This window comes from Aquarana catesbeiana, linkage group LG01 (genome assembly GCF_042186555.1).
Source record: "Aquarana catesbeiana isolate 2022-GZ linkage group LG01, ASM4218655v1, whole genome shotgun sequence".
Taxonomy (NCBI): domain Eukaryota; kingdom Metazoa; phylum Chordata; class Amphibia; order Anura; family Ranidae; genus Aquarana; species Aquarana catesbeiana.
In genome coordinates this window covers 615,055,958-615,083,906 of record NC_133324.1, presented here as the reverse complement: position 1 = coordinate 615,083,906, position 27,949 = coordinate 615,055,958, and the positions used below count along the sequence as shown (strand labels likewise).

General features: G+C 40.7%; 1 protein-coding gene across 7 annotated transcripts in view; it reads left to right on the top strand.

Moving 5' to 3' along the window:
* ARHGAP24 (Rho GTPase activating protein 24) overlaps window positions 1-27,949 on the top strand; it is a 1,254,786-nt gene that overhangs the window by 1,197,859 nt on the left and 28,978 nt on the right. For all 7 annotated transcript variants that reach the window (XM_073600031.1, XM_073600040.1, XM_073600022.1 and 4 more), the window contains one exon: window positions 2,067-2,274. In XM_073600031.1, the coding sequence (XP_073456132.1) occupies window positions 2,067-2,274 (208 nt within the window). The remainder of the gene's footprint in view (window positions 1-2,066; window positions 2,275-27,949) is intronic.

Here is a 27,949-nt window from a genome sequence, read left to right as displayed (position 1 = left end):
ACCACACAACACTATTAAACAGGAATGTTTTGCTGACTGGAGCAGGAGGAAGACCTAATGAATACTTAACCCTTGCAATGCAGGGGGCCCTACTGCAAGGCTAGATTTTGTTTAATGTTTGGTGTTAAACTTTAACTTTCATTTGCTGCATGTTTTTTCCCCATAAAAGGTGTACTAACTATACCACTACCTCCATAGGGGTTGCAAATGACAGGGTTCCCCACTGCTGCACAGCCAGGCACACAACAACTTCAGCTTTCATCCAAACACAGAGAACAGTCCTTGAGCTTTGTTTTGTGTTTTATAAGTTGTTTTATAAGTTGGATGGGGATGGGGAATATGGGATGCCCAACTTGATAGTAACGAAACCAGGGTCAACTTCTTCCCTATTTACAGCTCCAATTGATTATTCTCCTCTACTCTGTACAACTCCAATTTATTCCTCTTCCTTATTCTATACAGCTCTGATTGATTCCCCCTTTAGTAACTAACAGTCTCTGTTAGATTAGAAACAGCCCCTTACAGGCTAGGAACTCGGAGTCCCTTAGAAAGTAGCACAATGTGTTGTAAACTGCATCCTGAAGTACCTCCTACTCCCTTGTAGACACTGGTCCTAGCTCTACCACTGCAGGAAATGCTAGCCCACCTGGCTGCTTCTTCACCAGTCTACTGGACTGACTCTCTTCACCAGTGTACCTGACTGACCCTCTGGAGATCTTCCAGGGCAAGGTAGCGAAGATTTAAGCACACCGTTCTCTTCCAGAGTGACATGCTACATGTGGCAGTCTTCCCCCTTGTAGGTCCCTGCATGCTGTAGTACTCACAATGTCCTCCTTGCTCCTGCTGCCTTTCAAGAAAGACACTTTCCAAACTTCTTCTGTTGTCAGGATCCTCCCAGCACCTCAACCCCGGCCCGAGGTAGAGCCCCTCACAGGCAGTGGTCCTTTGAGGGCTATTGACAGTCCCCTCAGCACTGTATCTCCATCTTCCACCCGACTCCCCTGCTGGCATGACTCACTCATATTTAAGGGCTCACTTAGTCTCCTGCCAGGCCCACCACCTGGGGATTGGCTAAGCATCCCTAAATATACAGAACAACCCTCCTAGCATCCTCCCTCCAGTTTCCAGAATGTTCTCCAACTTTCCAGAACCAGGGGAGGCACCACAGAGCTTCCTGCATGAGTCATCCAGCCCTGAACTCTAATAAACCCTGACACAATTAAAGACTCACAGGTTTAAGCATGAGTTAGGATATAACTTTCCCTACACGCATACTAGTAGCACACTAGAGGGGGCTACATACCAAAACAAATACAGCCTAGTGTATCCTTTGCAGTAAAAATAATATAAAAAATAGTTATTTTTTGTATTCCACTAATATTCGAATTGGCAAGTAAGAATTTAGTGTCACATTTCGTGATCAGTAATGAGTAAACTACTTTATCCAAATCTTTAGTAAATTGGACAACTATTTGGATGCTGTAATCACATGTTATCTGCAAATGACTGGTCCTTTGCACCAATTTTGTTCACTTCCTGCATACAGGGTGTAATAAAATTCACACACAGCTGTTGCTCATGTAGCATTCCTTGCGTAGCTCCTGGTCAACACCAATTATCAGATATTGCAGGTAACCAATCAAACAGAGAGATATGGGAGTGATTTATGGTGTTGCACACAAGCGTATGGTTGTCCCATGATGTAGTATCCTACCTCTTGGACTTTACTAAATTCTGAGTGGAAGGGGGTCCAGAACTCAAGTGGGATAGTGATCCAGAGTCCTCTTCAGTGCATGGGATATGAAAGCAGACTCCTTTACTAGTCAAATGTTTGCCAATCATCTGAGGTGAACAATAAAACCTTAAAGCAGAGTGCAGGTTTGGATTTGAAAAATTAGCCAATCTTACTTTATTTGTGCATCACTATTTGTAATTAGAAATGTTGAGTGAAAACCTTTAAAGTTTCCTATTGCTACATATAAAAAAACAAAAAAAAACAAAGGTGTAAGAGGTAACTTTATTCTATCCATTATCAATTTTTACATTTTCCTGTTTAATTCTTGCAGGTATATTTGGACAGAAACTGGAAGACACGGTACGTTATGAGAAAAGGTATGGTGTACGTCTGGCCCCTATGTTGGTGGAGCAATGTGTGGACTTTATCCGGCAGCGTGGGTTGACAGAGGAAGGACTATTTAGACTGCCTGGACAAGCAAACCTGGTGAAAGAACTACAAGATGCCTTTGACTGTGGGGAGAAACCAGCATTCGACAGGTAATTTTAAAGAAAAAGTTCCACCTCACTTTTATAATAATATTATATTATATATATTATATATATAATATATATTATATTATATAGCTGTGAGGTCAGACAAAGCACCCCTCCTCCCCCCACAGCCATCCGACAATTCAGCCAGCTAGGAGAAAAGCTGCATTTACAAATTGCACTTTTCTCCATCTCGAAGCACTTGCCTGCTTGCCTGGAAGAATTTAGGCAACAAGCCCCCTTGGCCCTGCATTCCTCATGAGACTCTTGTCTCGGGCAAGTGCTTAGAGATGGGGAAAGATGCTGTTTGTCAAAGCAGCTGTCTCTTTGCTAGCTGCGTTGTCAGACAACTGTGGAGGGAGGAGGGGTGCCCTGAGCCTTTAATAACACAGGGAGATCGGAAAAAGCACTTTGGTTCTTGAGAAACAGAACACATTAATTTTATAAGAATTTAATAACAGTCCAGGATAACCTCAGTCAGGGTATAAACCACTTGGTGTCCCGTGTTTTTTTTTTGTCAGCTGTAATGTTATATGTGATAATGTTGCAAATCCCTTCACGGCAACTAAAAGATGCTTCCACCAATGAAAGTAAGAGGATGGGTGCATTTCCTGTTGGATATCTCTGTAACATGCTATTCAGAACTCAGAGATGCATCACCGGGTCATGTCCCACTTGGTGATGCTGTCTAATAAAAAGAAGCAGGAACTCTCCCAAACTCGAATGGGCCTGCCCTTGCCACCTCACTATGCCTGCATAGATGGGACAAGTTTTACCCCCACATCACATGCACTTGCTTAAACTTTCAGGCTTGAACTAGAAAATTGGAATCTGATTGGTTATTGCAGGAGCAATTCTAGTTTCCCTTCCCTTGCTTTTTATACATGAGATTTTGGGATAGAATGTCTCTTCTTGGCCTAACACATCTGCTTTCTAATCTGGCTGTATACATGGCAGCCAGTCCCAATTACAGTGCAGACCTGTTGCCATCATTATGTGTCCTTGCTGCCATCACCAGTAATAAAGACACGCTTGACTATGAATGGGAAATTGGGAAGCTGCTCCCCTACCACATTTTTAATTAGTGTAGAAATGAATATGTTGACACAGACAGATGGTCCTGCTGTCCCATAATGTGCAGTCATTAAAAGGCAGAACCTCACTTCTGCTGTTGTCATGATTCTGGGTTGTTATACACAAACAAAACACAAGTTGTCCTTTTGATTTGATGGAAATTGTCGGCTCTAAATATGCTGTATCTACAGCTTTTCTTTTTATGATCCAATGTAAAAAAATAGAACAGAATATTTTGGCCTGCCAAGCATTTTATGAGACCAGGTGCATTATCATATTATATTTTAGCACAAGTATATTCAGGAGGTATGCAAGTAAACTAACACTGGCAAATATTACAAAATACACTCCAATAATCCTTTAAAGGCATCATGTATTGACCTTTGTAGAAGAATGCCATCAAAGTCACCTCTACTTATCTAAAGCTTAAAAATGACTGATTACTTTTAACCCCTTTGGGGACTTGTTATAACAAAAACGGATCGCTAACGTTCCATTATCCAAATTCTCAAATGCCTTTTCATCATTTAAATATAAATTTCAGGGACAAGTTAATTGATATACTACTCTAGATATAGAACAATTTATACAACTATTAACGCTGTATTAACTACTTCAGTACAAGGCACTTACACCCCCTTTCTGCCCAAGCCAATTTTCAGCTTTCAGCGCTGTCGCTGTTTAAATGACAATTACGCGGTCATGCTACACTGAACCCAAACAGCATTTTTATCATTTTGTTCCCACAAATAGAGCTTTCTTTTGGTGGTATTTAATCACCTCTGCGGATTTTATTTTTTGCTAAACAAATAAAAAATGACCTAAAATTTTGAAAAAAATCTTATTGTTTCTGTTACAAAATTTTGTAAATAAGTAAGTTTTCTCCTTCACTGTTGGGCACTGTTAAGGTGGCACTGACGAGCACTGATAAGGCGGCACCGATGAGGTGGCACCAATGAGGTGGCACTGACGATGGGCACTGATAGGCAGCACTGATGGGCACTGGTAGGCAACACTGATGGGTGGCATGATATGCAGCACTGATGGGCATTGATAGGTGGCACTGATGGGCACTCATGGGTGGCACTGGTGGGCACTGATAGGCAACACTGATGGGCAATGAAAGGCTGCACTGATGGGTACTTATGGATGGCACTGATAGGCGGCACTGCTGGGCACTGATAGGTGGCATTGCTGGGCACTGATGGCCACTGATAGGTGGCACTGATGGGCACTGATATGCGGCACTGATAGGCATCAGTGTGGTGGCATCCCTGGTGGTCCTGGCGGCATCCTGGAGGCCATGGGTGGGCATCCAAGGGGGGGCTGCACTGATAAACAATCAGCACAGAACCCCCCTGTCAGGAGAGAAGCCGATCGGCTCTCCTCTACTCACGTCTGCCAGGCACGAGTGAGGAAAAGCCAATCAATGGCTCTTCCTGTTTTCATCGTGATCAACCGTGATTGGACACGGCTGATCACGTGGTAAAGAGCCTCCGTCAGAGGGTCTTTATCGAGATTGGTGTAGCGGTGTGTCAGACTGACACACCGCAACAATGATCGCCCCAATGCGCGCCCCCGGGGGCACACAAGAGCGGTCATTCTGGGAGGCCGTCATATGACATCCACCCAGAACGAGAGCCGCACCGCCCAACCGACATTTGACGGCTGGCAGGCGGAAAGTGGTTAATCTTGCACACCATGTCCTCCAGATTATGCAACGTTATTGTTGCAACCTGAGGATTAATTATGTATGTATATAAATATATACATTTCTTCATGTGGGTCCAGTTCCATGTAGCTGCAACAGCTCTCTTTAAACCTCCATAGTAGCGAGAAGTGCTGTGATATCACTTCTGATGCCACATCACTTCCAATGTAAATATGTGCTTACAGTAATCTGCTACAGGCACTACTCCAATCATTTCAGTTCCTTGGCTTTGCGATGGACCCCAGCTGTGTGCTTGCTTTTGTAAAACGGCTTGGGACAAACAGCTGGGGTCCCTGCTTTATTTTAAAACAGTTCCAGGACTTAAGTGGTTAGGATCCCCTTTACAGTATTTCATTGTGATTTAAATGTAGGAATAATCCTACACTTTTCTTTTCAACAACTCTACTCAATTTGCGGTGTATGGCCTTTAAAACTTTCTCTGGGGATACCCCTTGTTCCTAAATCTTCACAAAAGCTTCCATTTTGATACAGTTTATGTGTAATTGCAGATACTGCAAAACTGGTACTGCATTTATTTTGACACTCTAGCAGGTGATGGCAGGCAGCGTGAACTAGAGAATTTGGTTTATCGTTTTTTTTTTTAAGTTTTAGGATACATCCTATTTCCTTCCCTTAATAACTTTCAAATCAAAAATGTAATCTGTTTCAAAACTTCAATTAAGTGAGGTTCATATTGCTGTCATTTTCATTTTACTTTGCTACAAACTTAAAATTTGGAAATATTCTCCCTCAATGCCACCAGTACATCATCCACATATCTCAACTGTAGGTCAACAAATACACTGAACATCTTAATGGGAAACACTCTCCTCCCCTCCCACCAATCCAGATGGTTAAACGCAAATGTTGGTGCACACAATGTCGCCATGTCTACATGTTGTTTTGATAACAGTATTTTTCATCAATTAAAAATAAATTAAATGTCAAAACAAATTCAATCATAATGACCAAAAAGTCATTATGTTCTTCCAAATTCCTATACCTTCTTTCTAATATGTTTGTACTCGCTACTAAGCCCACCCTTTGTGGGATGGATATACAGCATATAATGATTCTACATCCAACCCTACAAAAATTAACTGTCCCTCTCAGCATGCTGTGTTTTTTTTTTCCAATAGTTGCTTGGAATTTTGTACCAAAGAGAAAATCCAGTGACAATTTGTTGTAATTTTAAATCTAAGTATGTTAAGTGATATGTTTTCAGTTTTTTTGTTTTTTTTTACTAACAAACATGTTATACTTACCTGCTCTGTGCAATGGTTTTGCAAAGAACAGCCTCAATCTTCTCGGGTTGCCCGCCAGCAACTTAGACCCCTCCCTCCTGCCCCGTGGCCCAATAGCCAGCAGCTTGCTATGGGGCCACCTGAGAATGTTCGCTCCCGAGCACCTGCTCTGTGTGTCCAATCACACATGGAGTGCGGCCAGGCCCCACCCCCATTCTCTCCTTATTGGCTCACTGGCTGTGATTGACAGTAGCGGGAGCCAATGGCTACCACTGCAGTCTCAGCCAATGAGAAGGGAGAGCCAAGGCTTTCTTGCACATCACTGGATGTAGATGGGGCTCAGGTAAGTTTTAGGGAGTCTGGGGGGCTGCAGCATACAGAAGGTTTTTTACTATAGTGCATAGAATGCATGAAGGTAACTCAAAACTTGAGCCTTTACAACCACTTTAAACACTCTCTCAGCCAGAATTCCCACTCTAAAAGAACACCTTCCAAAAATCCCCAATCCAACCTCCTGTTTAGTTCTTCCACCATCCTAGCAAAAGGATTACTTATCAATCTCTTATCATTTCTGGCATATCCTAATAATTTGAGGACCTCTTGTTTTATTGCTATTCCTGCATCAAGACAATATATCCACATTCATCACTAGATCGAACAGCGATGTCCTTCATATGGTTTAATTCTGACAATGCTTTTTCTTTTTTTCTGGTAAAAAATTGCCCTGTCCACAAGAGGACCAATCCAAACACTTTAACTCCTTCTACACAAGTTTCATGAACATAGAAATATTTTGATCCACTATAATTGGAGGTACTGTTTTAGACCAAGGAGACAACTTTGTGTGTTTAGGGATCACTTTTTGCTTATTTAATTTACCTCCCTGGGTTATCCTGGCTTTTTAATGACTGATCTGTTGTTTTTATAGTGGTGAGACATATTGGGGTAATTTACTGAAGCTGGTTCCTTGAACATAGAAATATTTTGATCCTTTAAAATTGGCCATACTGTTTTAGACTTAAAAACTTAATTGCAGTCTGCTCACATAATTTGTAATAAAAACATCTTTGTCATTCTGAAGCTTCCCATCCAACCACTTTGCATATTATTTTATATATATACTGTGATTCTGTACTTGCCTAATATGCTGCAAAAATTCCCCTCCACTGCGTCTGTCTGGACTTGATGGACTTGTGTCTTTTTTCAACCTCACCTGCTATGTAACTGAGGGCAGCTGAAGCTGCTGCCTGTTCACTTCCTGGATTTACACAGACACACAGAGACACACCTCCAGCTATGCAGCTCTGATTGGCCCTCTTATGACTCATCCCCCCTCTCTTCCTGGCAAACTCTCACAAGAGAGCATGATGTCATAAGCCTAGGCTTTCTACCAGACAAGAAACAGGAAGTGGGCTGTATAAGGTATTTATTTACTGGCAGAAAAAAAATGTTTTACTATCCAAAGTTAAAACAACAAGGGCAGAAGATTTAATAGATGGAAAGTTGAAAAAAATTACTGAAGGTCCACTTTAGGAGACAGCGTTGTGTGTTTAGGGATCACTTTTTGCTTATTTCATTAACCTCCCTGGGTTAGCCTGGCTTTTTAATGACTAATCTGTTGTTTTTATAGTGGTGAGACACATCGTGGTAATTTAATAATTTAATAAATCTGTTGCATCATTTTCTGGTGTTAATCCTTCTTATTAATGTATTTCGCCAAATTCATGAAGCATTTGTGACATGCTTCTGACAGCAACTCATACACTAGGTAGTTCTAAAGCACCACTTTTACATTTTGTCACATCAAATGCAAAACTTTTACCTTGTGTTGCAAATGTAAAAGTGGAGTTAATTAACCACGTGCCTACTGGGCACTTTTACCCCCTTCCCGACCAGGCCAATTTTCAGCTTTCAGCACTGTTGCACTTGAAATGACACTTACGCAGTCGTGCAACCCTGTACCCAAACAAAATTTTTATAATTTTTTTTCACACAAATACATTTTGTTGGTATTTAATCACCACTGGGTTTTTTAGTTTTTGCTAAATAAACACAAAAAGATCAAACATTTTGGTGAAAAAAAAGTTTTCATAGTTTTTCTGATAGGCGGCACTTATAGGTGGCACTGATGGGCACTGATAGGCGGCACTGATGGGCACTGATAGGCGGCGTTGATAGGTGACACTGATGAGGAAGCACTTATGGGCATTGATTGGCAGCACTAATGGACACTTACTGGTAGCACTGGTGGGCAATGACTGGCAGCACTGGTGGACAAACATTGGCAGCACTGGTGGGCACTGTTTGGACTGCACTGATAATCAGGACACTGATAATCAGTGCCCTGATTATCAGTGTACAACTCCCTTTTAGAGAAACCAGTTATCAGCTCTATTTTCCTCTCCTCATGTCAGCATAAGGAAAGGAGTGCCGATAACAGGTGAAATAAATATTGGGTGGTTATGGATTTCCCCCTATTTATTATAAATATCTATTAACTTGTCTATTCCTATAATTAGCTAGTCCAGCAAAGCTCTAATAAAGTTATGGTGATGGTACAATAAGGTTAGCTATAAAAAATAAATACACTTTCAATAAGCAAGAGTCTGATTTATTTCCCAAGAAAATAGGATTGCTAATATAAAACACTAAAAGAAAATATTACAGAGCATATGAAACAAAAGAACATCAATGATACTTAAGTAAGATCGTCCTCTGTGTTCAGTATCTTCAGCTGGGCTCAAAGGCAAGAGGAGGAAGTAATTCCATCCAGTCAGTACTTTTAAAGCCCACTCAGATACCACCCACACAACACCCACTGCCAGCCTATCTAGGATTCTGACAAATCAAAATCGATTAGAGGCAGTCCTTCTTAATATAATATTGTTCTGTTTGTCCTCTAGGAAGCATGCTATAGTGACCACTAGGGGCAGCATTTGTCCATGAATCACCGCTATTTGACCCAGGTCAAATCTTCAGTGACAGCTGGCAGCTGACAGCTTTGATCTTCTGTAACACAGGCCATCAGTCATCTTAGCAGCAGTTGCTTTTTGAAGCTTTTTTTTGCAGTCATGGTAATCAGGCAATTCAATCTTTATTACACCAGGTGGTTTGAAGCCAAGCTCTACTTCCATATTCCCCCGCCAGAGGGCATGCTTCAGTTACAAAGCCCTGATAGATAAACCTGCTGCAATGGCATTCCAGGTGTCGAGGCTAGGTGTAATCAGATTTCATAGCTCAGAAACATCTTACATTAGGACAAAAAACATGTTGCCTTCAAACAACAACCGCTTTGTGCCCTAAAGGCACACATCACCCTTCTTCAGAAACAGCTCCTATGGAACAGTCCATAATTGTCTTAATGTGTTGTGCTTGCCAACAACCGGCTTCTATTTACATCCGTGATCAGCTGTGTTTGGACGCAGCTGATCACATGGTAAAGAGCCGCTGATTTACCGGCTCTTTACCTCAATCTGTGATCAGCAGCATCCCTTGAAAATTGTGATCACGGTGCGTGCCACTCGCATCCAGCAGTGGGCGTGTGGCGAGCGAGATCGCAGCAGCTGTCATATGACTGCCTCCCAGAACTAGCCGTCCACACTGTACCCATCGTTCGGCTATAGCTGATCGCCAAGTGGTTAAGGCCAACGCTCTATTGGAGTACATAGAGAAAAACTGACACAGATTTTGCAAAAGTGTCTCTCTTGCAAAATCTGCCTGCACCAGTCTTGAATTCCAGGGATTGTGCTTTATATTTACATTTTTGTAAATGTTGGATTTATTTTTGTATGATCAAGAGTTTACAGAGTACGAAATGCTTCTATTCTTGCCTTTTGAGATTGTTGGGTTGATTTACTAAAGACAAAAAGACTGTAAACATGGATCCAAGGGAAATTGCTCATTTCAATAGAAGCTTAGTGAATGTGGTGAAATGTCACTTCGCAAAAAATGGCTAATCGGGTGCAAGGAAAATGAAAAAAAAAAAAACAGCATTTTGTTTGCACTTGATTGGGTGATGTAAGTCAGTCATTCACAAGGCTCTTGGGGAAAATGTTCTTGCAAAGTGCAACTTCTTTTGCAAAGCGAGCAGCCTATTTTCTTTAGGAAAATCAACCCTTATGTGTGTATGCACACTGTCTTGTTTCTAGGGATGAGCTTTAGATTCAGTTTGAACACTTTAAGCCAGTTCGGGAGAAGCTGAATATCATATAGAGCAGCAGTATCCCTATCGCTACTATATATGACAGCTTCCTTTCTGTCAGTGGTTTCTAGGGAAGTGATGGGTGGCAGCCATGTAAACACAGGGGTGGAGATAGCGTCAAACACTGACCAAATATGGCCACATCATTCAGTATGTGTACAGTAAAATGTGATCACAAAAGATTCATAAAACAGGCGCAGCGTGCAGAGCTTAGCAGGCAAAAACTGACGTGTTTCTTCCTATGGGACCTCAACTGGGGTATGGGCCTGCTCACCCACACTGCGCTTTATATATAATAAACTAAATAAAAACTATACTGTAGCCCAGTAATTTTTCTTTATTACCAATAATCATCTCATGTCTATTCTGTAAGTCAGTATTTTAAGACTGCTTTAATAACCCAATCAAAGTCATAACTTCTGGAGTACTTTTGCCCTGTTTTACCTCCATAATACAAAATAAATATATTCATACTAAATATATTATTTTACTAAATGTTTTCACAGTATATTTATGAATTTATATACATGCCTGTGGTTGTTTAGTGAATTGTTAATGTTGTATTTTTAAATGATATATCCTTTTGAATTCACATATACTTGAAGGATCAAATGATTTTGTTGTAAATACTAGCCGTACCATTCGTACATAGAATTGGATCTGCTAAAACAAAATGCTACACTAGCTGTTTTTCACAAAGATTCAGCTTGAGCACGCTATTAATACTTTCATTTTTATTGCAGAAGTCCTTACTGGAACTTTCACGCTCTAAACTATGCCAAAGACGTTTGCGGTCACTTACAATGATAAAAATCAGCTGGTATTGCTGCTGTACATTTGTTTGAATTTGCACAGCAGCTGCTGATTTTAGCATTATCTGTATATTGCATTGGTTTGCAAAACCAAATATGTCCCTTTGAATTAAAGGTCAGCTTAGCCCAAAAGCTTTTGTTTGGTTGCTGGTAAGTTGACCTTTAGGATCGTGCAAACAATGCTTTCTTAACAATTTCAACCAATTTTCCCTTGCAAAGAAAAAAGGCAACCTGCCAGCAAAAGTTTTGTTTTTTTCATTATTTCATTGAAAATGTTTGTTGAAAGATTTCATTGATCTGGTTGGTTACCTATGCAATCAGATGCAGGTTGATATTGCTGGTAAATCTCCATGTATATGGCCAGCATTAGGGACTCCATCTGATATATGCCTACCAGAATTCCCATCCCTTCACATCTGCCACTGCCATTACAAACCCAGTACTAAACCCACCTAAAAATGAACTTGAAACTGAGATGATATAGAGGCTACCACTCCCATATCACCTCTCTCACCCTTCTGCTTCTCCTAACATCTGGAGATATTTCCCCAAATCCTGGACCGCCATCATTTACCTTTGGCCGACATACCCAGCACCCCCTATCCTCTGACAGCAGCCGCAATCCACACAATCTAATTTCTTTTCCTCTTCTGCCTAGAACCAGCCTCCCCTTCTCCTGTGCCCTTTGGAATGCCCGCTCTGTTTGCAACAAACTTACCACCGTCCATGACCTATTTATCACAAACACTCCTTTAACCTACTTGCAATTATGGAGACATGGCTTCAAGAATCTGACTTTCCTTCTCCTGCTGCCCTCTCCCATGGTGGCCTCCTGTGGACTCTCCCAGGCCTAGTGGACAGAAAGGAGGTGGTGTTGAAATCCTCCTATCCCCTCAAAGCACTTTTCAAGTTTTTCATCCACCCCCCCTCTGTCCCTCTCTTCATTTGAAGCTCACTGTATTCGTTTATTTTCTCCAGTTTCGTTGAGAATTGCTGCGATCTATCGGCCCCCTGAACCGGTTTTAAGCTTCCTTGACGACATCTCTGCCTGGCTACCCTACTTTCGATCTTCTGAAATTCCAACAATCATTCTTGGTGACTTCAACATGTCTGTTAATCTTAACATTCCCGGTACTTCTACATTAATGAGCCTAACCTCCTCTTTTGACCTAAAACAATGGACAAACACTTCTACTCACTCTGTTGGTAACTGCCTTGACCTCATATTCTCCTACCTATGCACTCCATGCATCCTCTGCAGCATTCCTTTTCCTCTCTCTGATCACCACCTTATTAGTTTCACTCTTTCCTTAGCTTCCTCCTCCTTGCCTTCCAACTACCAAACAATTACCTGTAGAAACCTTCGCCATCTTAACCCTTCTCTTCTTTTTTCTGCTTCAGATTGTCTCTATGACAAAATCTCATCCTTGTCCTGCCCCAACCTGGCCACTTCTATCTACAACAGTTCACTGTCATCCACCCTGGATACCTTGGCCCCCCTCACCACGCGCAGAATCAGGCCCCCACCACTACAGCCCTGGCAGACAGACAATACCAGAAGCCTCAAAAAACAGAGCCTTGCTCTTGAGCATCTGTGGCGTAAGACTAAGTCACAGCAAGATTTCAGCCAATATAGATCTGCCCTCTCACGCCGTCCCCGTTAACTCTTTTCTACCTTTAACATTCTACTTCGTCCTCCATTACCTCCACCCACTAACTTGCTTACTGCCCAGGAGATTGCTAATCACTTCAAAAATAAGATTGAGACAATTTGCCTCAAGATCTTTACTCTACAGATATCTCCCTCACTTTACACTCTTTGTCCTCCTGTACAATCAATACTCTCATTTAACCCAGCTACTACAGAGGAAGTCAATAAACTTTTTTCTAACGCCCACCTAACCTCCTGCCTACTGGACCCTGTTCCTTCTCAAATACTACAGTCACCCTCTGACTCTATCCTACACTCTTCAACTCATATCTTCAACCTCTCCCTCTCTACTGGCATCTTACCCAACTCTATGAAACATGCACTAGTCACTCCCATACCAAAAAAGGCCTCACTGGACCCCACCAATCTTAACAACCTAAGACCCATCTCCTTACTCACTTTTGCCTCCAAACTCCTTGAATGTTTAGTCTACAACCGACTGAGCAACCACCTCATTGAGAATAACCTTCTTGATCCCCTTCAGTCTGGATTTCGTCCACAGCACTCCACAGAAACTGCTCTCCTAAAACTCACAAACGACTTACTAACAGCTAAAACAAATGGTCATTATTCCGTACTCTTACTCTTGGACCTCTCCGCTGCCTTTGATACATTTGACCACCCCCTCCTCCTCAAAAAAATCAATTTGCTTTGTCTCCATGGCTGCGCTCTCCGTTGGTTCGAATCTTACCTATCTCACCGCACCTTCAGTGTCACTTACAACTCCACTTCCTCCTCTCCAACACCTCTTACCATTGGGGTCCCCCAAGGTTCTGTCCTTGGACCTCTACTATTCTCGATCTACACGTCCTCCCTGGGTCAGCTGATAGCCCCTATGGCTTCCGCTTCCATTTATATTTATATGCTGATGACACCCAAATCTATCTCTCTACCCCTCAGCTCACCCCATCAGTCTCCTCACACATCACTGATATACTAACAGACAACATATCAGCCTGGATGTCACACCACTTCCTCAAACTGAATCTATCTAAAACCGAGCTCATAATATTTCCTCCCCCATGTGTCCCTTCCCCTGACTTCTCTGTCAAGATCAATGGCACAACTATCAGTCCATCCCCACATGCCAGGGTGTTAGGGGTATCCCTAGATTCTGAACAGTCCTTTCAGGCCCACATCCAATCCCTGTCCAAATCATGCCGCCTTAGCCTTCGCAACATCTCTAGAATACGCCCCTTTTTAACCAATGACACTACCAAGCTTCTAATTCACTCCCTGGTTATCTCTCGTCTCGACTAATGCAACTCACTCCTCATTGAATTACCTTTACATACACTATCCCCCCTTCAGTCCATAATGAATGCTGCCACAAGACTCATCCACCTTACCAACCATTCAGTGTCCCCCACCCCTCTCTGCCAATCCCTCCACTGGCATCCACTCACCCAACGAATAAAATTCAAAGTACTAACCATAATTTACAAAGCCATTCAAGACTCTGCCCCCAGCTACATCACTAACCTAGTCTCAAAATACCAACCAGGCCGCTCACTTCAGTCCTCCCAAGACCTCCTGCTCTCTAGCTTCTATGTCACCTCCTCCCATGCTCACTTCCAGAGCTTCTCCCATCCTTTGGAACTCCCTAGCCCAATCTGTCCGACTGTCCCCTAATCTATCCATCTTCAGACGATCCCTGAAAACCCTTCTCTTTAAAGAAGCTTATCCTGCTTCTAACTAATACACTGTTTTACTTTCTCCATCAACTCATCCCTCACAGCTATTATCTTTTGTATCGATTGACCCTCCCTCTTAGATTGTAAGCTCTAACGAGCAGGGTCCTCTGATTCCTCTTGTACCAAATTGTAATGTAACTGTAATGTCTGCCTCAATTTTGTTAAGCACTGCGTAAACTGTTGGCGGTATATAAAACCTGTATAATAATAATAATAATACCACGACTGACCATTTCTTCCAAAATGCTGTTTGCCTGCCTGTTATGCTAATTCAAATGCTTTTAAATTTTGGGGCAAAGACCTGGAACAAGAATTCATATTAAGAGTTCTGGCTTCACTCTGACTTTCTAATCTGTATGCTTTTTCTAGGTCAATAACTCAGAAAGTCTTGAAACCAGAACCAACCAGGCAACCAGCATTCCTATATGAGGTTAGCAATAGATGCCTACATATTTCTCTTAGTACAACATGGAAATGTATTGGGATAGAAATAAAGGAGCTACTACAGCTAACCTATTTAGAATTCAATTTCTGGGGCTGTCATCCTTATCCATCCTTTGCTTAGTGAGTCACTGGCTTGTAACAATGGTATATCTGCACATGCTTGTCCAGGGTCATTGACCCATCAAGTATAGAATGAAGCAGAGCAACGAGAGCGCTGAAGCATACATGCAAAAACAACTCAACAGTGGCAGCTGTCATATTTTTACCTTGTCAGATTTCCTTTAATTTCTATCATCAAGGTGAGATATACAGTAGTGATTGCCAATGAGGACAGGGTGAGGGGGCAGTTGCCCCCAGACCATTACAAATAACATACTGGGTTGCGGTCTTGAGTGAAGATACTATTTATTAGACATGTGCATTCGTTTTCGTCCGAATGCATTTTCGTCCGAATTTCAGGTATTTTCGTTATCGTTTTAACAAACGATAACGAAAGTGCAGAATCCGAAAGATCCGACATAAACAAATGCTTTATTTTAGTTTTCGTTGCTACAACAGTTCGATATAGATAGGAGATTCGACATTATGATGACAATAACAATCTGTGTCCATCAAACCTGTGGTCGAATGTGCCTAACCTTAACTCTATTAGTCCAAGATTGTTCTACATAGAGAGAAAAGATTCGACATAGAGAGAAAAGATTCAACGTAGGGGAGAAAGATTCGATGTAGGAGAGAAAAGATTCGACGTAGGGGAGAAAAGATAAATAAAAATAATGATGATCATGAATGTTATTGGCTGATTGTAACCAAAGAGGAGGAGCAGTAAAATAGCTAGAACTAAGTACACACGTACTTTGGCTTATTTTAATCTAAAAAATGTATAATTTTCTGTTAGAACCACGTGAATGTCAATGTTCTTCACAAAACTAACCTTCCCCAAATATATTCTCTGTAATGCTTTTAGTATTCCTGCTGTGAGATGCCCCTCCTCTGCAGGGCCTTCCTGAGCCCTGCCATGTTCATGGATCAGAGGATGGATTCCCTGTGGGGCTGAATTAGAGCTGTGCTTCTCTCCAGGCCTGCATAGATTGCCCCCATTCCATCTGGAAGGATACCTGGCCAGGGGATCTTACATTACAACAGAAGCCCTCTGCAGGAGAAAAATGACAAGGTGCACATGTACAACAGTCAGCAGTGGACAGGGCCAATTTTTTGTGTTCTTACATTATTGAGTTGCTTTAACATTTATTGTATATTAGGCTCTTTAGTGATTTTCTGTTTATGTTAAGTGGTTAATATGCAGCCTGGAACCTGACACCTCTGTAATAATTGTTTTTCCCTCCTTCTTTGCTATGTCATGTTGACTGATAGCCAAGATTACATGGAAGTGTGTAGTTTGTGGTAATAGCATGGCAGCTGTGTTTTTTGGTTCAGGTCTACTAAACTATGCATAGTTTACACATGGAGGGTTATTTACTAAGGCTAGAGACTGAACAATCAGGCTCATTTCTGCATAGAAACCAATCCGCTTCCAGGTTTTATTGCCAAAGCTTAATTGAACAAGCTGAGGTTAGAAGCGGATTGGTTTCTATGCAGAAGTGAGCCTGTTTTTGCACTCTCCAGCTTTAGTAAATAAACCCCATAGTGTTGCAGACTCTTTAAAATTATAACACCATTGAGCTGTTTGCATACTAATAGTGCATTATGGAGTTCATTTTAGAATATTATTTGTAGATTTCCTAGCCATGTTGAAACAGAAAAATCACGTATCAAGAAAAGTGTAGAGGCTTACCATCAAATCCTGAAGTAAAAAAAATATTTAGGGAAGGCAACATTCAATAAAGAGCTTAACCACTTTACCTCCAGAAGATTTACCCCCCTTCATGACCAGGCCATTTTTTGCGATATGGCACTGCGTCACTTTAACTGAGAATTGCGCGTTCGAGCGACGGAGTACTCAAATCAAATTGATGTTCTTTTTTTTCCCACAAATAGAGATTTCTTTTGGTGGTGTAAAACAAACAAAATTGTGGGACTTTGAATGAGGTGAGCACAGAGGGGTCAATAAAAGTATATAGAGTATATAAAGTAAACATGGTTTATAGATTTATTAAAATCGTATGACATGCATCGTGTGTACGATACATAAACAAGGGTGTCAAACCACTTGCTAATGACATACTACAAAAATACTTAAAAACCACATTCACATAGGTTACGATTGATGTAAAATAATACACAGGCAAACTTAATGCGTTTCGCGAGTCACTGCTCGCTTCTTCAGGAGTAGATGTATATGCAGTGTATCTACAGGATAAACATGTCAATTAGAGATATGTAACATAATAGAAAATATAAAGCAAATAGTAGGGGATCTTGTGCATAAAGATCCCATACTCACAAATAAGCTAAGCCAAAGTCTCAAAAGCCAGTTTCCCAAAGGGTGGCATCTATCCCGGGAGCTGGATTAGAGGAACCGGCGAATACCCTCCGGGGAACACATGGAGGGCAAGCATAACATGGGAGCCAAAGGCGTATCCCTTGGTGTCCCTCAATGTACAACCTGATTGACAGCTGTAACAAAAGTGTGTATCTAGGTAATCAAGTAAATACTAAGAAAACCATCTTGTACATGAAAGTATATATAAAAGAGTCGGCATGGTATACAACCCATTCAGGTAATAATATGAACATGGAGACAGGAAGGGAGTAGTGGTGGTGTCCCTCAATGTCAAACCTGTTTGGCAGCTGTAACAGAGGTATGTATCTAGGTAATCAAGTAAATACTAAGGAAACAATCTTGTATGTGTAAGTATGTATAGAAGAGTCTGTATGGTATACAACCCATTCAAGTAATAATATGAACATAGAGACAGGAAGGGGATAATGGTGAGTATAAAGTGCAAAGCAATATTGTTAAAAAGCAATAAAAAGGAGGCAGTGATGAAAAAAGGTGAAACAGACCTAACATGACATGTAAACTCAGGTGGGAGGATGTGAGGGAATGCCGTTTGTGTATCAGGCCAAAAGAGTGTGTAGGTGCTTACCATGATAAATGTGTCCTCGACATGTGGAGTGTGAAGCTGTGAATAGAGGAAACCCATGATGCCAACCATGATGCCAGCCCTCCTATTTGTGCCCCCCAGAGGGCACAGCAGACTCCTCCCACTCCACGCCATGTACAGGTGGCTAGTAAGCGAGCACAAACAGCGCTCGCCGCAGGGTGGGGGATGCGCAGTTACGGGGCTGCCTGAGATGACGTAATACGTCCAAGCGCGATGACGCTGCTGGGAAGCGGTTGGCGTGGAAACATGGCGCGGATATACAGGTGGCCCCACCCGTCAAAAGAAAGGAGGGGACAGCAAGGGAGGTGAATATATAAATTAATGGGGGTTTTTTTGGAGGTATTTGATCACCACTGCGTTTTTTTATTTTTTTGCGCTATAAACAAAAAAAGACAGACAATAAAAAAAAAAAAAAACAATATTTTTTACTTTCTGCTATATAAAACACATTCAATTAAAAAAAATGTAAAAAATCAATTTTTTGGATAAATTTAAGCCAATATGTATTCTGCTACATGTTTTTGGGACATAATATATACTTGGCACCTTAGGACAGCCGAGTTGTTTACTACTCAGCAAGGTGTTATGGAACCAATTGAGTCTGACATTCGGTTAGGCATGTTAAATGCTGTAGAGAGACTAACTGTTCAAACTGAAGAAGTGTAACTATATTGGCCTTCAGAGCAATGGCCTGTTCCTCACACATGGTTTAGCAATTACTAAGCGCCCGGCACGCTAGAAAACAAGTTCCTAGCTCAGCAAAAACTACATGTCGGTAAATCAGGCTAATTGGTTCCTTACTAAGGGATTTCAATAATTAATTGTGTGAGAGCAACATAATGCTGCAGACTAGACTTCCCAGCCACGGTAATAGAAAAACATTTAGAAACGTGTTTATTCCTTATTTGTTTATTTTATGATGTACGTCCTCGGGAGGAATGCTGAAATTTTATCTGAAGAAATCAGCATCGGAAGAATATAGAAAACATGCAATGTTGTGTCAGCAGAATAGACCCTGGAACATTCAGGATGCAGCTATTATCAAATGGCTGCTCTTCACACGGGACACTATATTTATCAATGTATATAAATCATCTGTACAGTCGCTATTGAATTGCCTTTTTTATTTCTTTATTCATATTTTTTAAAATGAATCATTTGTATTAGTATGACTGTAAAGCAAAGCGGGACGCGCAAATAAAAGACTTGTATGGTAAATGTCAGGATCTCTGAAGTAAATAAGCATATTATTCTTCCCATAGAACAGGGAAAGCACATGAGTTGCTATGCAGACTTTCCTTTCACGCAGTGATTAGTATTTTATATGTGAGACTCACTAAGTCTGAATATATTATGCAGAAGCCATACAGATATTTTGTATATGTATTACACGCCTGCTGGGAAGCATTTAACATCACAAACATAACCATGCTCAATAATGGCGCAAAAGCAAATTTAGCTTTGAAAGGGCAAGCCCCCAATGTGTAGCATTAGGTTTGATTTACTAAAACTGGAGAGTGCAAAATCTGGTGTAGCTCTGTACAGAAACCAATCAGATTCCGGGTTTTATTGCCAAAGCTTAATTGAACAAGCTGAAGTTAGAAGCTGATTGGCTACTATGCACAGATGTGGCAGATTTCGCACACTCCAATCAACCCCAATGACTGCAACAGATTCAAAAGAATTCCAGTTAGTAAATAAGTAAACTGGAGGTAATTGAGGCCTGGTTCACATCTATGCAGGTTGCAGTTTGCATATTGAAGGTGCATTTTGCATTTTTCAATACACATTTTTCATCCATTGAAGTCTATGGACCCAAAAACCAAAAAAAAAGTCCCTGGCCCTTTCCATAAAATGCACAGATGTGAACTACATCCATAGGAAACAATGTTAAATGGACTGTAGTGTGTTTCTGCAAAACTGAAAACGTACTAAAAAATGCATAGGTGTGAACCAGGCCTAATGCCACGTACACACGAGCGGCCTTTTCGACCGGACTGGTACGACGGACTTTCCGACGGACTTTGGACAGACTTTCCCAATGAATGGACTTGCCTACACACAATCACACCAAAGTCTGACGGATTTGTACGTGATGATGTACGACTGGACTAAAATAAGGAAGTTGATAGCCAGTAGCCAATAGTTGACCTAACGTTGGTTTTCGTCTGTCGGACTAGCATACAGACGAGCAAATTTTTCGATAGGAACTGGGTCCGGCGGAGTTCCGACGTAAAGATTTGAAACATGTTCCAAATCTAAAGTTCGTCAGATTTTCGACCGAAAAAGTCCACTGCAGGTCCGATGAAGCCCACACACCGCCGTGTGTGGGCTGGTCGAATATGTAGACCAGTCCGGTCGAAAAGTCCGCTCGTGTGTACGCGGCATAAGTCTAACTCTAAAGGCTCTTTCACATGGGATTTATGTGCGAGGTGCAGCAAAAATACAGCCTATTCCTGTGGCTGGATGTACAGTTGTGGCCATTCAGCCTGTGCAGGATAACAGCAGCCACAGCAGAAAATATAAAATTTTCATTAACCACTTGTCGAACGGCTCGCACCGATATACGTCAGCAAAGTGGTACGGGTGCGCAAAACAATGTACCTGTATGTCACTTCATTATTGGCGGCTAGCGTGCACATGTGCGCCGCGGGAGTGTGCCCGCGGGTCCCGCGAACTCGATGTCTGCCGGTGGCCCATGATCGTGACATGGAGAAGCAGAACGGGGATGTAAACAAGGCATTTCCCTGTTCTGCCTAGCAACATGATAGGGATCTACTGTTCCCAGTGATCGAGAGCAGTGATCTCTGTCATGTTCTAGTGAGCCCATCCCCCCTAGAGTTTGAACATGCCCAGGAAACACACTTAACCCCTTGATCGTCCCCTAGTGTTTAACCCCTTCCCTGCCAGTGATATTTAACAGTAATCAGTGCACTTTTATAGCACTGATCGCTGTATAAATGCCAATGGTCCCAAAATAGTGTCAAAAGTGTCCGATTTGTCCGCCGCAATGTCGCAGTCATGATAAAAATCGCAGATCACTGCCATTACTAATAAAAAAAAATTAATAATAAAAATGCCTTAAATCTATCCCCTATTTTGTAGACGCGATAACTATTGCGCAACCAATCAATATACGCTTATTGCGATTATTTTTACCAAAAATATATAGAAGAATACATATCAGCCTAAACTGATGAAAAAATTTTGTTTTTTTATATATTTTTTGGGGCTATTTATTATAGCAAAAAGTAAAAACATTTTGCTTTTTTTAAAAAAATTTTCAAATTTTCAAATGTTCTGCAAAAAATAAAAACCGCAGAGATAATGAAATACCACCAAAAGAAAGCTCTACTTGTGGGAAAAAAGTTTGTTAGGGTACAACGTCGCATGACCGCGCAATTGTCAGTTAAAAACGACGCAATGCTGTATCGCAAAAAAGGGCTTGGTCAGGAAGGGGGTAAATCCTTCCGTGGCTGAAGTGGTTAAAAGTACAATCAATATTAGTGGACACAAACAATAAATAATAAAGCTCTGTGTATAAATAAGGTATTGGGGCTCAATCATATGGGTGCTGTGGCCTGTACAGTGTAAATAAGTGGTTTATGTTGCTGGAGCCGCCTGGAGCTGTGTGCAGGCAGCCTATGTTATGCTATGGGGACGCAGCTGCAGTATAAACACAGCCGCAGGTCCTAAATTGATAGGTGTGTGGATGCAGGTGTACGGTCCCAAATACAAACAGTGTACATTCAGGGCCACTTACCCACGACTGTACACCTGTGAAATTGGGACCTGTGGCTGTGCTTGTATAGCCGCTGCGTCCACATAGAGTAACAGACGGCATCAGCCACATGAATAAACCACTCATTCACACGGCCAAAATACGTGTGAATATGTGAAGCTGTAGGGTGGTAAAACCCCACGGTTGAAGCTGCAGAGGCAGCGGCTGGGGCACACACACAACAGCTGTGATTCTTTGCTTCATGGAAACCGCAGGAGTTGTACCCCCTGTTAAACGCAACCCTTCCAAGTGAATCTGCTCTACAGTTGCAGCACGCTAGTGCGAGGTTAAAGGGGTTAAAGCAGGCAGTGAGAAGTGATGTCTCAATTATGAGATAGAGAAAGGGACTGAAATCCCTCAAGCCCTTTCTCTGTAGCCTCAGCTGCACTGGAAATGGATGAACAGGAAGCGCTCTGTACTGAGGCTTCCTGTTCATTCACAAACTGAAGCCTAGTAAATAAAGTTTGCTATGCTTCAGTTATGAATGAACACAGGAGTGTTTATTAGCCCCTCACTCGCTCTCCATCCTGAATCCTTCTGTTTTCCACAGCAGCTGGCGCGAGGGAGAGGAGGAGAGGAAGTACAGTTGATCCCCCCTGTTAGGTGCCCAGGCCCTGCTGTCAAACTGATAGGGCCCAGGCCCCGTACAGAAGGTCTGGCTGTACTGCCTTATGGGAGGCCCTGCCAGGAACACTCATGTGTCCCTAATGGCAGGTAATCACTGGCTGTGCAATTACGTCCCTAAACTGGTGCCTCTGTCAGCCTGTCATTCCTTTATACAGGTTGACCATCCACCTATGAATGCAGTCGCAGAAACAGAATTTTGCTGCACATCAAACATAAATCTTGTGTAAATAAGGCCTTAGAGTTGCTCTTCTCTAGTTCATGAATTAGACTCTGTGGGGGTGATTTACTAAATAAAATAGATTGTGCACTTTGAAAAGTTGCTCCAGAGCTTAGTAAATGAGGTAAGGCTTTGCTTTGCAAAGAATACCCAATCATGTGCAAGGAAAATTTAAAAAAAACTGCATTTTTTCTTGTACATAATTGCATGATGGAAGTCACCAGAGTTCCTGCTCATTTACTAAGCTCTGGAGCAACTGCACTTTGCAAAGTGCACAGTCTATTTGCCTTTAGTAAATCAACCCCAATCTTTTCTATACTGTCAGAATAATGTTGCAAATGCTGTATTGATTTGTACCCTGTATGTTAATAGACGAAGGAACTAAAAGTATGAGCGTGACATGTATACACTGCATATTATGGGACTGTGGGCTATAAGATCTGGCATGACCAGCTACACTCTATATTATACACTGCAAAATTAAAAAGTACCAGCATGTTACGCTATGGTGTGTTTGAAAAATTTGTTGGGCGAATGTCACAACCATTCTCCTAACCATTAAAAATTCAGTATGTATTTTGCGTAAGCTCCCTGGTGGTATGATTATGTCAGATTTTTGATGATCAAAGCGGTACAATTGTTTTGCATAGAAATTTGGCGTTTTAAATTGTAGGCCTGTAATTCTTAGGAATAACACACTTAAATCTGTCCAAACAAGAGTCTACTAGACATCCCGGGTATGATAAAGTTTGAAACACGAAATCATAAATTATAATATAATAAATAACTATAAATAATTATAAAAAAATAATAATATAATAATAATAAAATTATTCAATAATGTAATCAAATCAAAAACATTGAACTTTGCTCAGTTGCAGAATTGTCGCTGTCATTACTTTCAGTGTTTGACGGATCTCCCCACAAATTAATATCACTCAATTCTGCAAGTGTTCTAATTTACTATCGCTGTTTTCTAGCTGGTCTAAAGCCACTTTTGACGTAAAGGGACACTTTTTGGTTGCTATGGACAATCTCAAGTTTCCAGGCAGAAAGAACAGTATATATCATATAAAACTGCATGCAGGGCATTGGACAAAGCACTGGGGACAAAAGGGATGTGAAATGATTTCATACAGTAATGTAATCTGTAAGATTATAGTGTACTGTATGTTTTCTTTTTTTTGTACTTTTTGAATTTGCCGCCAGGCTCCGCCCCCATGCGTTGCAACACTCGCAGGGAACGGAGCCCGGCACACAGAGCATCGGGTGGATGATCCGGCGGGGGACACAGCGGGGGGACATCGCAGGATTCTGGTGACAAGGTAAGTAACCTGAACCAGGATTTTGCAATACAATCCGAGTGTGGCTCGGGGTTACCGCTAATGGTACTGAAATTTAACCCCCGAGCCACACACGGGAATTCCGACAGGAGGGTTAATATGTGGATTTTTTATGATTACCAGTGCCATCTAGTGGCCATATTATACATGTTTTGCTGAAATACCTCAATCAGGCAACATACTTCATTATCGCCACTAGATGGAGCTGACAATCATAGGAAATCAACAGATTGGGCAAAATACAGCCAGAATTTGTAAGGGCTAGGTGAATGCTTGTGGCATTTGTCCAATAAATTCTATATACATAGACCCTTATACATTGTAATATACTGGACCTGTCTGCTCCTCAACTTTCTTAGAATAGAAATCACTGTAAATTTACCTGTTAAAAGTCACTGCAAATTATGTGGGAGAGGGATGACTTGTATACACTGTACATTATTGGAATTGGGAACTTACTCACAATGTGACTTCTATACATAGTACGTTATGCACAGGAGGACTACAAATACTAGCATGATTTGTACTCTATGTATACACCTGTAGTCAGCTCTTCAGGACCTTTATGGGACAGTAAGTCCCAGATTGACCATGTTTATATTAGTACAGGTTAACAGGAAAAGGTGGCAGCAGTTGATTCAGTAAGTTTCAGCAAAGTGATTGACTGTAGTGAGTTGACTCTGATCTGGCTGATATGGAGTGCTGTCCTTTGCTCCTGAGCTGTGATCACTTCACTTCCAGATAACACTCAGTGTAGAATATGTACAACCACATGATCACACAGACGCATGTTATCTGTGCTACACGTAGAGAGCATGCAAAATAGCATTTGCTCTGAGCATATCAAAATGTGCTTTTCATAACCCCCCCCACCCACCCGCCTTTCTGTATTTAACATTATCATAGGCAGGCCACACATTTCAGGGAAATCTATTGCCAGCATTTGCCCATATCCAAAATGCAGGCTCCTTTTTGTCCCCCAGTAAAGGCACACAAGGACATCCTAGGCTGTGAATAACTTGCGTATTCGCTGTGACCTGCTGCGCTAAAGTAATTGATGTTTTTAAAGACTGGTTGAGGGCACGGGGTGAATCTGGGAGCCAAGTAATTGGCTCTGACAAGCGTTTCCACTGACTTTTCATATACAGTACTGTAGCGGTGAGGACTTCTATGAATATAGCACCACCCTCAGGAAATTAGACATAGAGAAATACAAGTCACTGTTCTGTTTTTACCAAGAGAAAAGATTAAACAAATACTTGAGACTATAAACACCACCAGAGTAACTGGAGAAGAGTAAAACACATAAGGGTCCCCCATCTGCAACATAAGAGCCTTTTACTCTATAGGCCTCATTCACACGGGTGCTTACACCCTCACTATGTGAATGAGGCATTTGAATTTTTTTGTCCTATGGAAGTGAATGCAGATACAGCGGCTGCACAGGCACAGACGTATGTCCGAATTTTACAGGAGTGCAGCTTGTGCGGGGCCCTGAATGCATACAGTTTTGTCTACTGTATATGAAAAAGCTGGTTTTGTGGCTTGTCTCTCATAACATGGCATAGCTGGGAGACTGTAATTTTAAAGATATATATATATATATATATATATATATATATATATATATATATATAAAAAAAGAGAGCTAGAGACTGAGACTGGGACTACAGATAAAATGGCATATTGTTTCTTTCTCAAAATGCTTTCAGAAAGAACTTTCATTATTGCCAGTAGTAGCCATTTACATACTTTGCTTTCCCCATATGAATGGGGAGTATAGAAGGGAGATTATATTTTGTGTAGCTACGTACAAAATAAAAAATCCTGCAAGTTCTTACTAAATAGATGTGAATAAAAGTGCGGCTTAGTCACTAAACTGCCACTTTCCGGTGTGTCCAGTTAGCCTATTATTAGTTAGAATAGGTTCATTTCACTAAGCTGTAAAGATTGTAATTTGCCATAACAACCATTATATTCCGCAGCGGCCCCCAGTGAGAGGTGAAAATACAGATCATTATTGCAAATAACATGTTATAGAGCTAATTGGGACTATTTTTTTTGTATTATAGAGATTTTATTATCATCGCTATTAGTAGAATAATTTAAAGAAGGTGACATTACTGGTTTGCAAAATAATTGAAACAAGCTATTTTTATACAAAATGAATATTGTGCCTTGGGCATTCAGTAGAACCCTTTAAGAGAAGTTAGTATGGTGCTTGTAGTATGTAATATGACTTGTAGGACTACTCTGATACACTGATGGCCTGCAATACATTCCTTTTATCAAAACACAGAGTACTGTATTTGTTTCAGCAATAATTGTGTTGTGGAGTTCTGCCCTCTAGTGGTCATTTTAGGTAATTCTTTAAAAATAAATACTTCTCAGCTAGCTTTTTTTGCATTATAAAATAAATGGACTTATAAACCCCAGAAGTTGTTCTGCAGGAGCATCTAATTTAGGATAACCCAGGTCCAATAAATATAACACAAAATATAGGTGAAACACCATAATCATAATACCAGTGATTGCCACTAAAGTAACTGGAGACAAATATTTTTAGAAATGTGCACTACATACCAAAAATCCTAACCAATACAGTGCAAACATGCGAACAAGCATGCTAACGTAAAGACAATAGGCGCTGGCTCTACAACATACTAATTTGATTCCAGGTAGTCCATACCTATATAATGTTACAAAAGGTTATCAAGGGAATCCACAGAATAGTTTCACGCATTTCATGTTTTGCAACCACTTTATCAGAAGCTAATTTGCTAGTAGCATAAGTTGCTTTAAAAGGTGGTGTGCAATCATGTACTTGTCAAACAGGTGACCAAATCGTACTCTGGAAGTGAGCTCAATACCGGAAGTGAATCTAAAACTGGAAGTGATCCCAAAACCAGAAGTTTTTATACATTCAAAACTGGAGCACAAAATGGAAGAGATATTAACTATAGATAAGTCAGACTAGATCATATAGACAATACATCCAGAAAAATAAAAATAAATATAGAAATAAAAAATGCAAAAAAATAATGGAGGGAAAAATAATAAATATAAAGTTTGAGGTAGAACAAAAAGCAACACTCTGGAGATGATAACTAAATATGAAATAGATTTTGTGTCGGGGCCCTAAATTTAGTCCCTAATTTAGGGTCCCTATAGAATTACTATTGAGATGTTGGCAACGCCTTTGTAAAAATAATATTTCTCTTTGTGGTTTATCATATATACTCAAATATGAAATAGATGTTTTGCATAATAGTATGCATATTATGGTTATTAAATAATAATGAAACTGTATATAGACTAATCTTAAATTACACACAAAAAATGAATAGTTAAATAAATAGCACAAAAGTAAAAAAAAATGATAAGCAGAAAATAGAAGAAGCTCTGAAATATAATAACAGAATATCCAAAAACAAATACTAATACTAAAGACTTCAAATATGGATAATACTAGGCTGCACTGGCGATGGTGTCTCCTGCAATGTGAAATACACAGGGAAAAAGTGACTGAAAATACAAATAAAGTACAAAACATAAAGAACAAAAAAAATTTTAAAAAAATACTGTGTGTATATATATATCTATATATATATATAGATATATATATATAGATACATTTAAAAAAAATAAAGTCACTATAATTATAAACAATACTATCATACTGCTTAATTAAAAGAAGTGTGGTAGATGGCGTATACACCTAAAAGAAGAACTATTCGGAGTGAATACCAAAAAC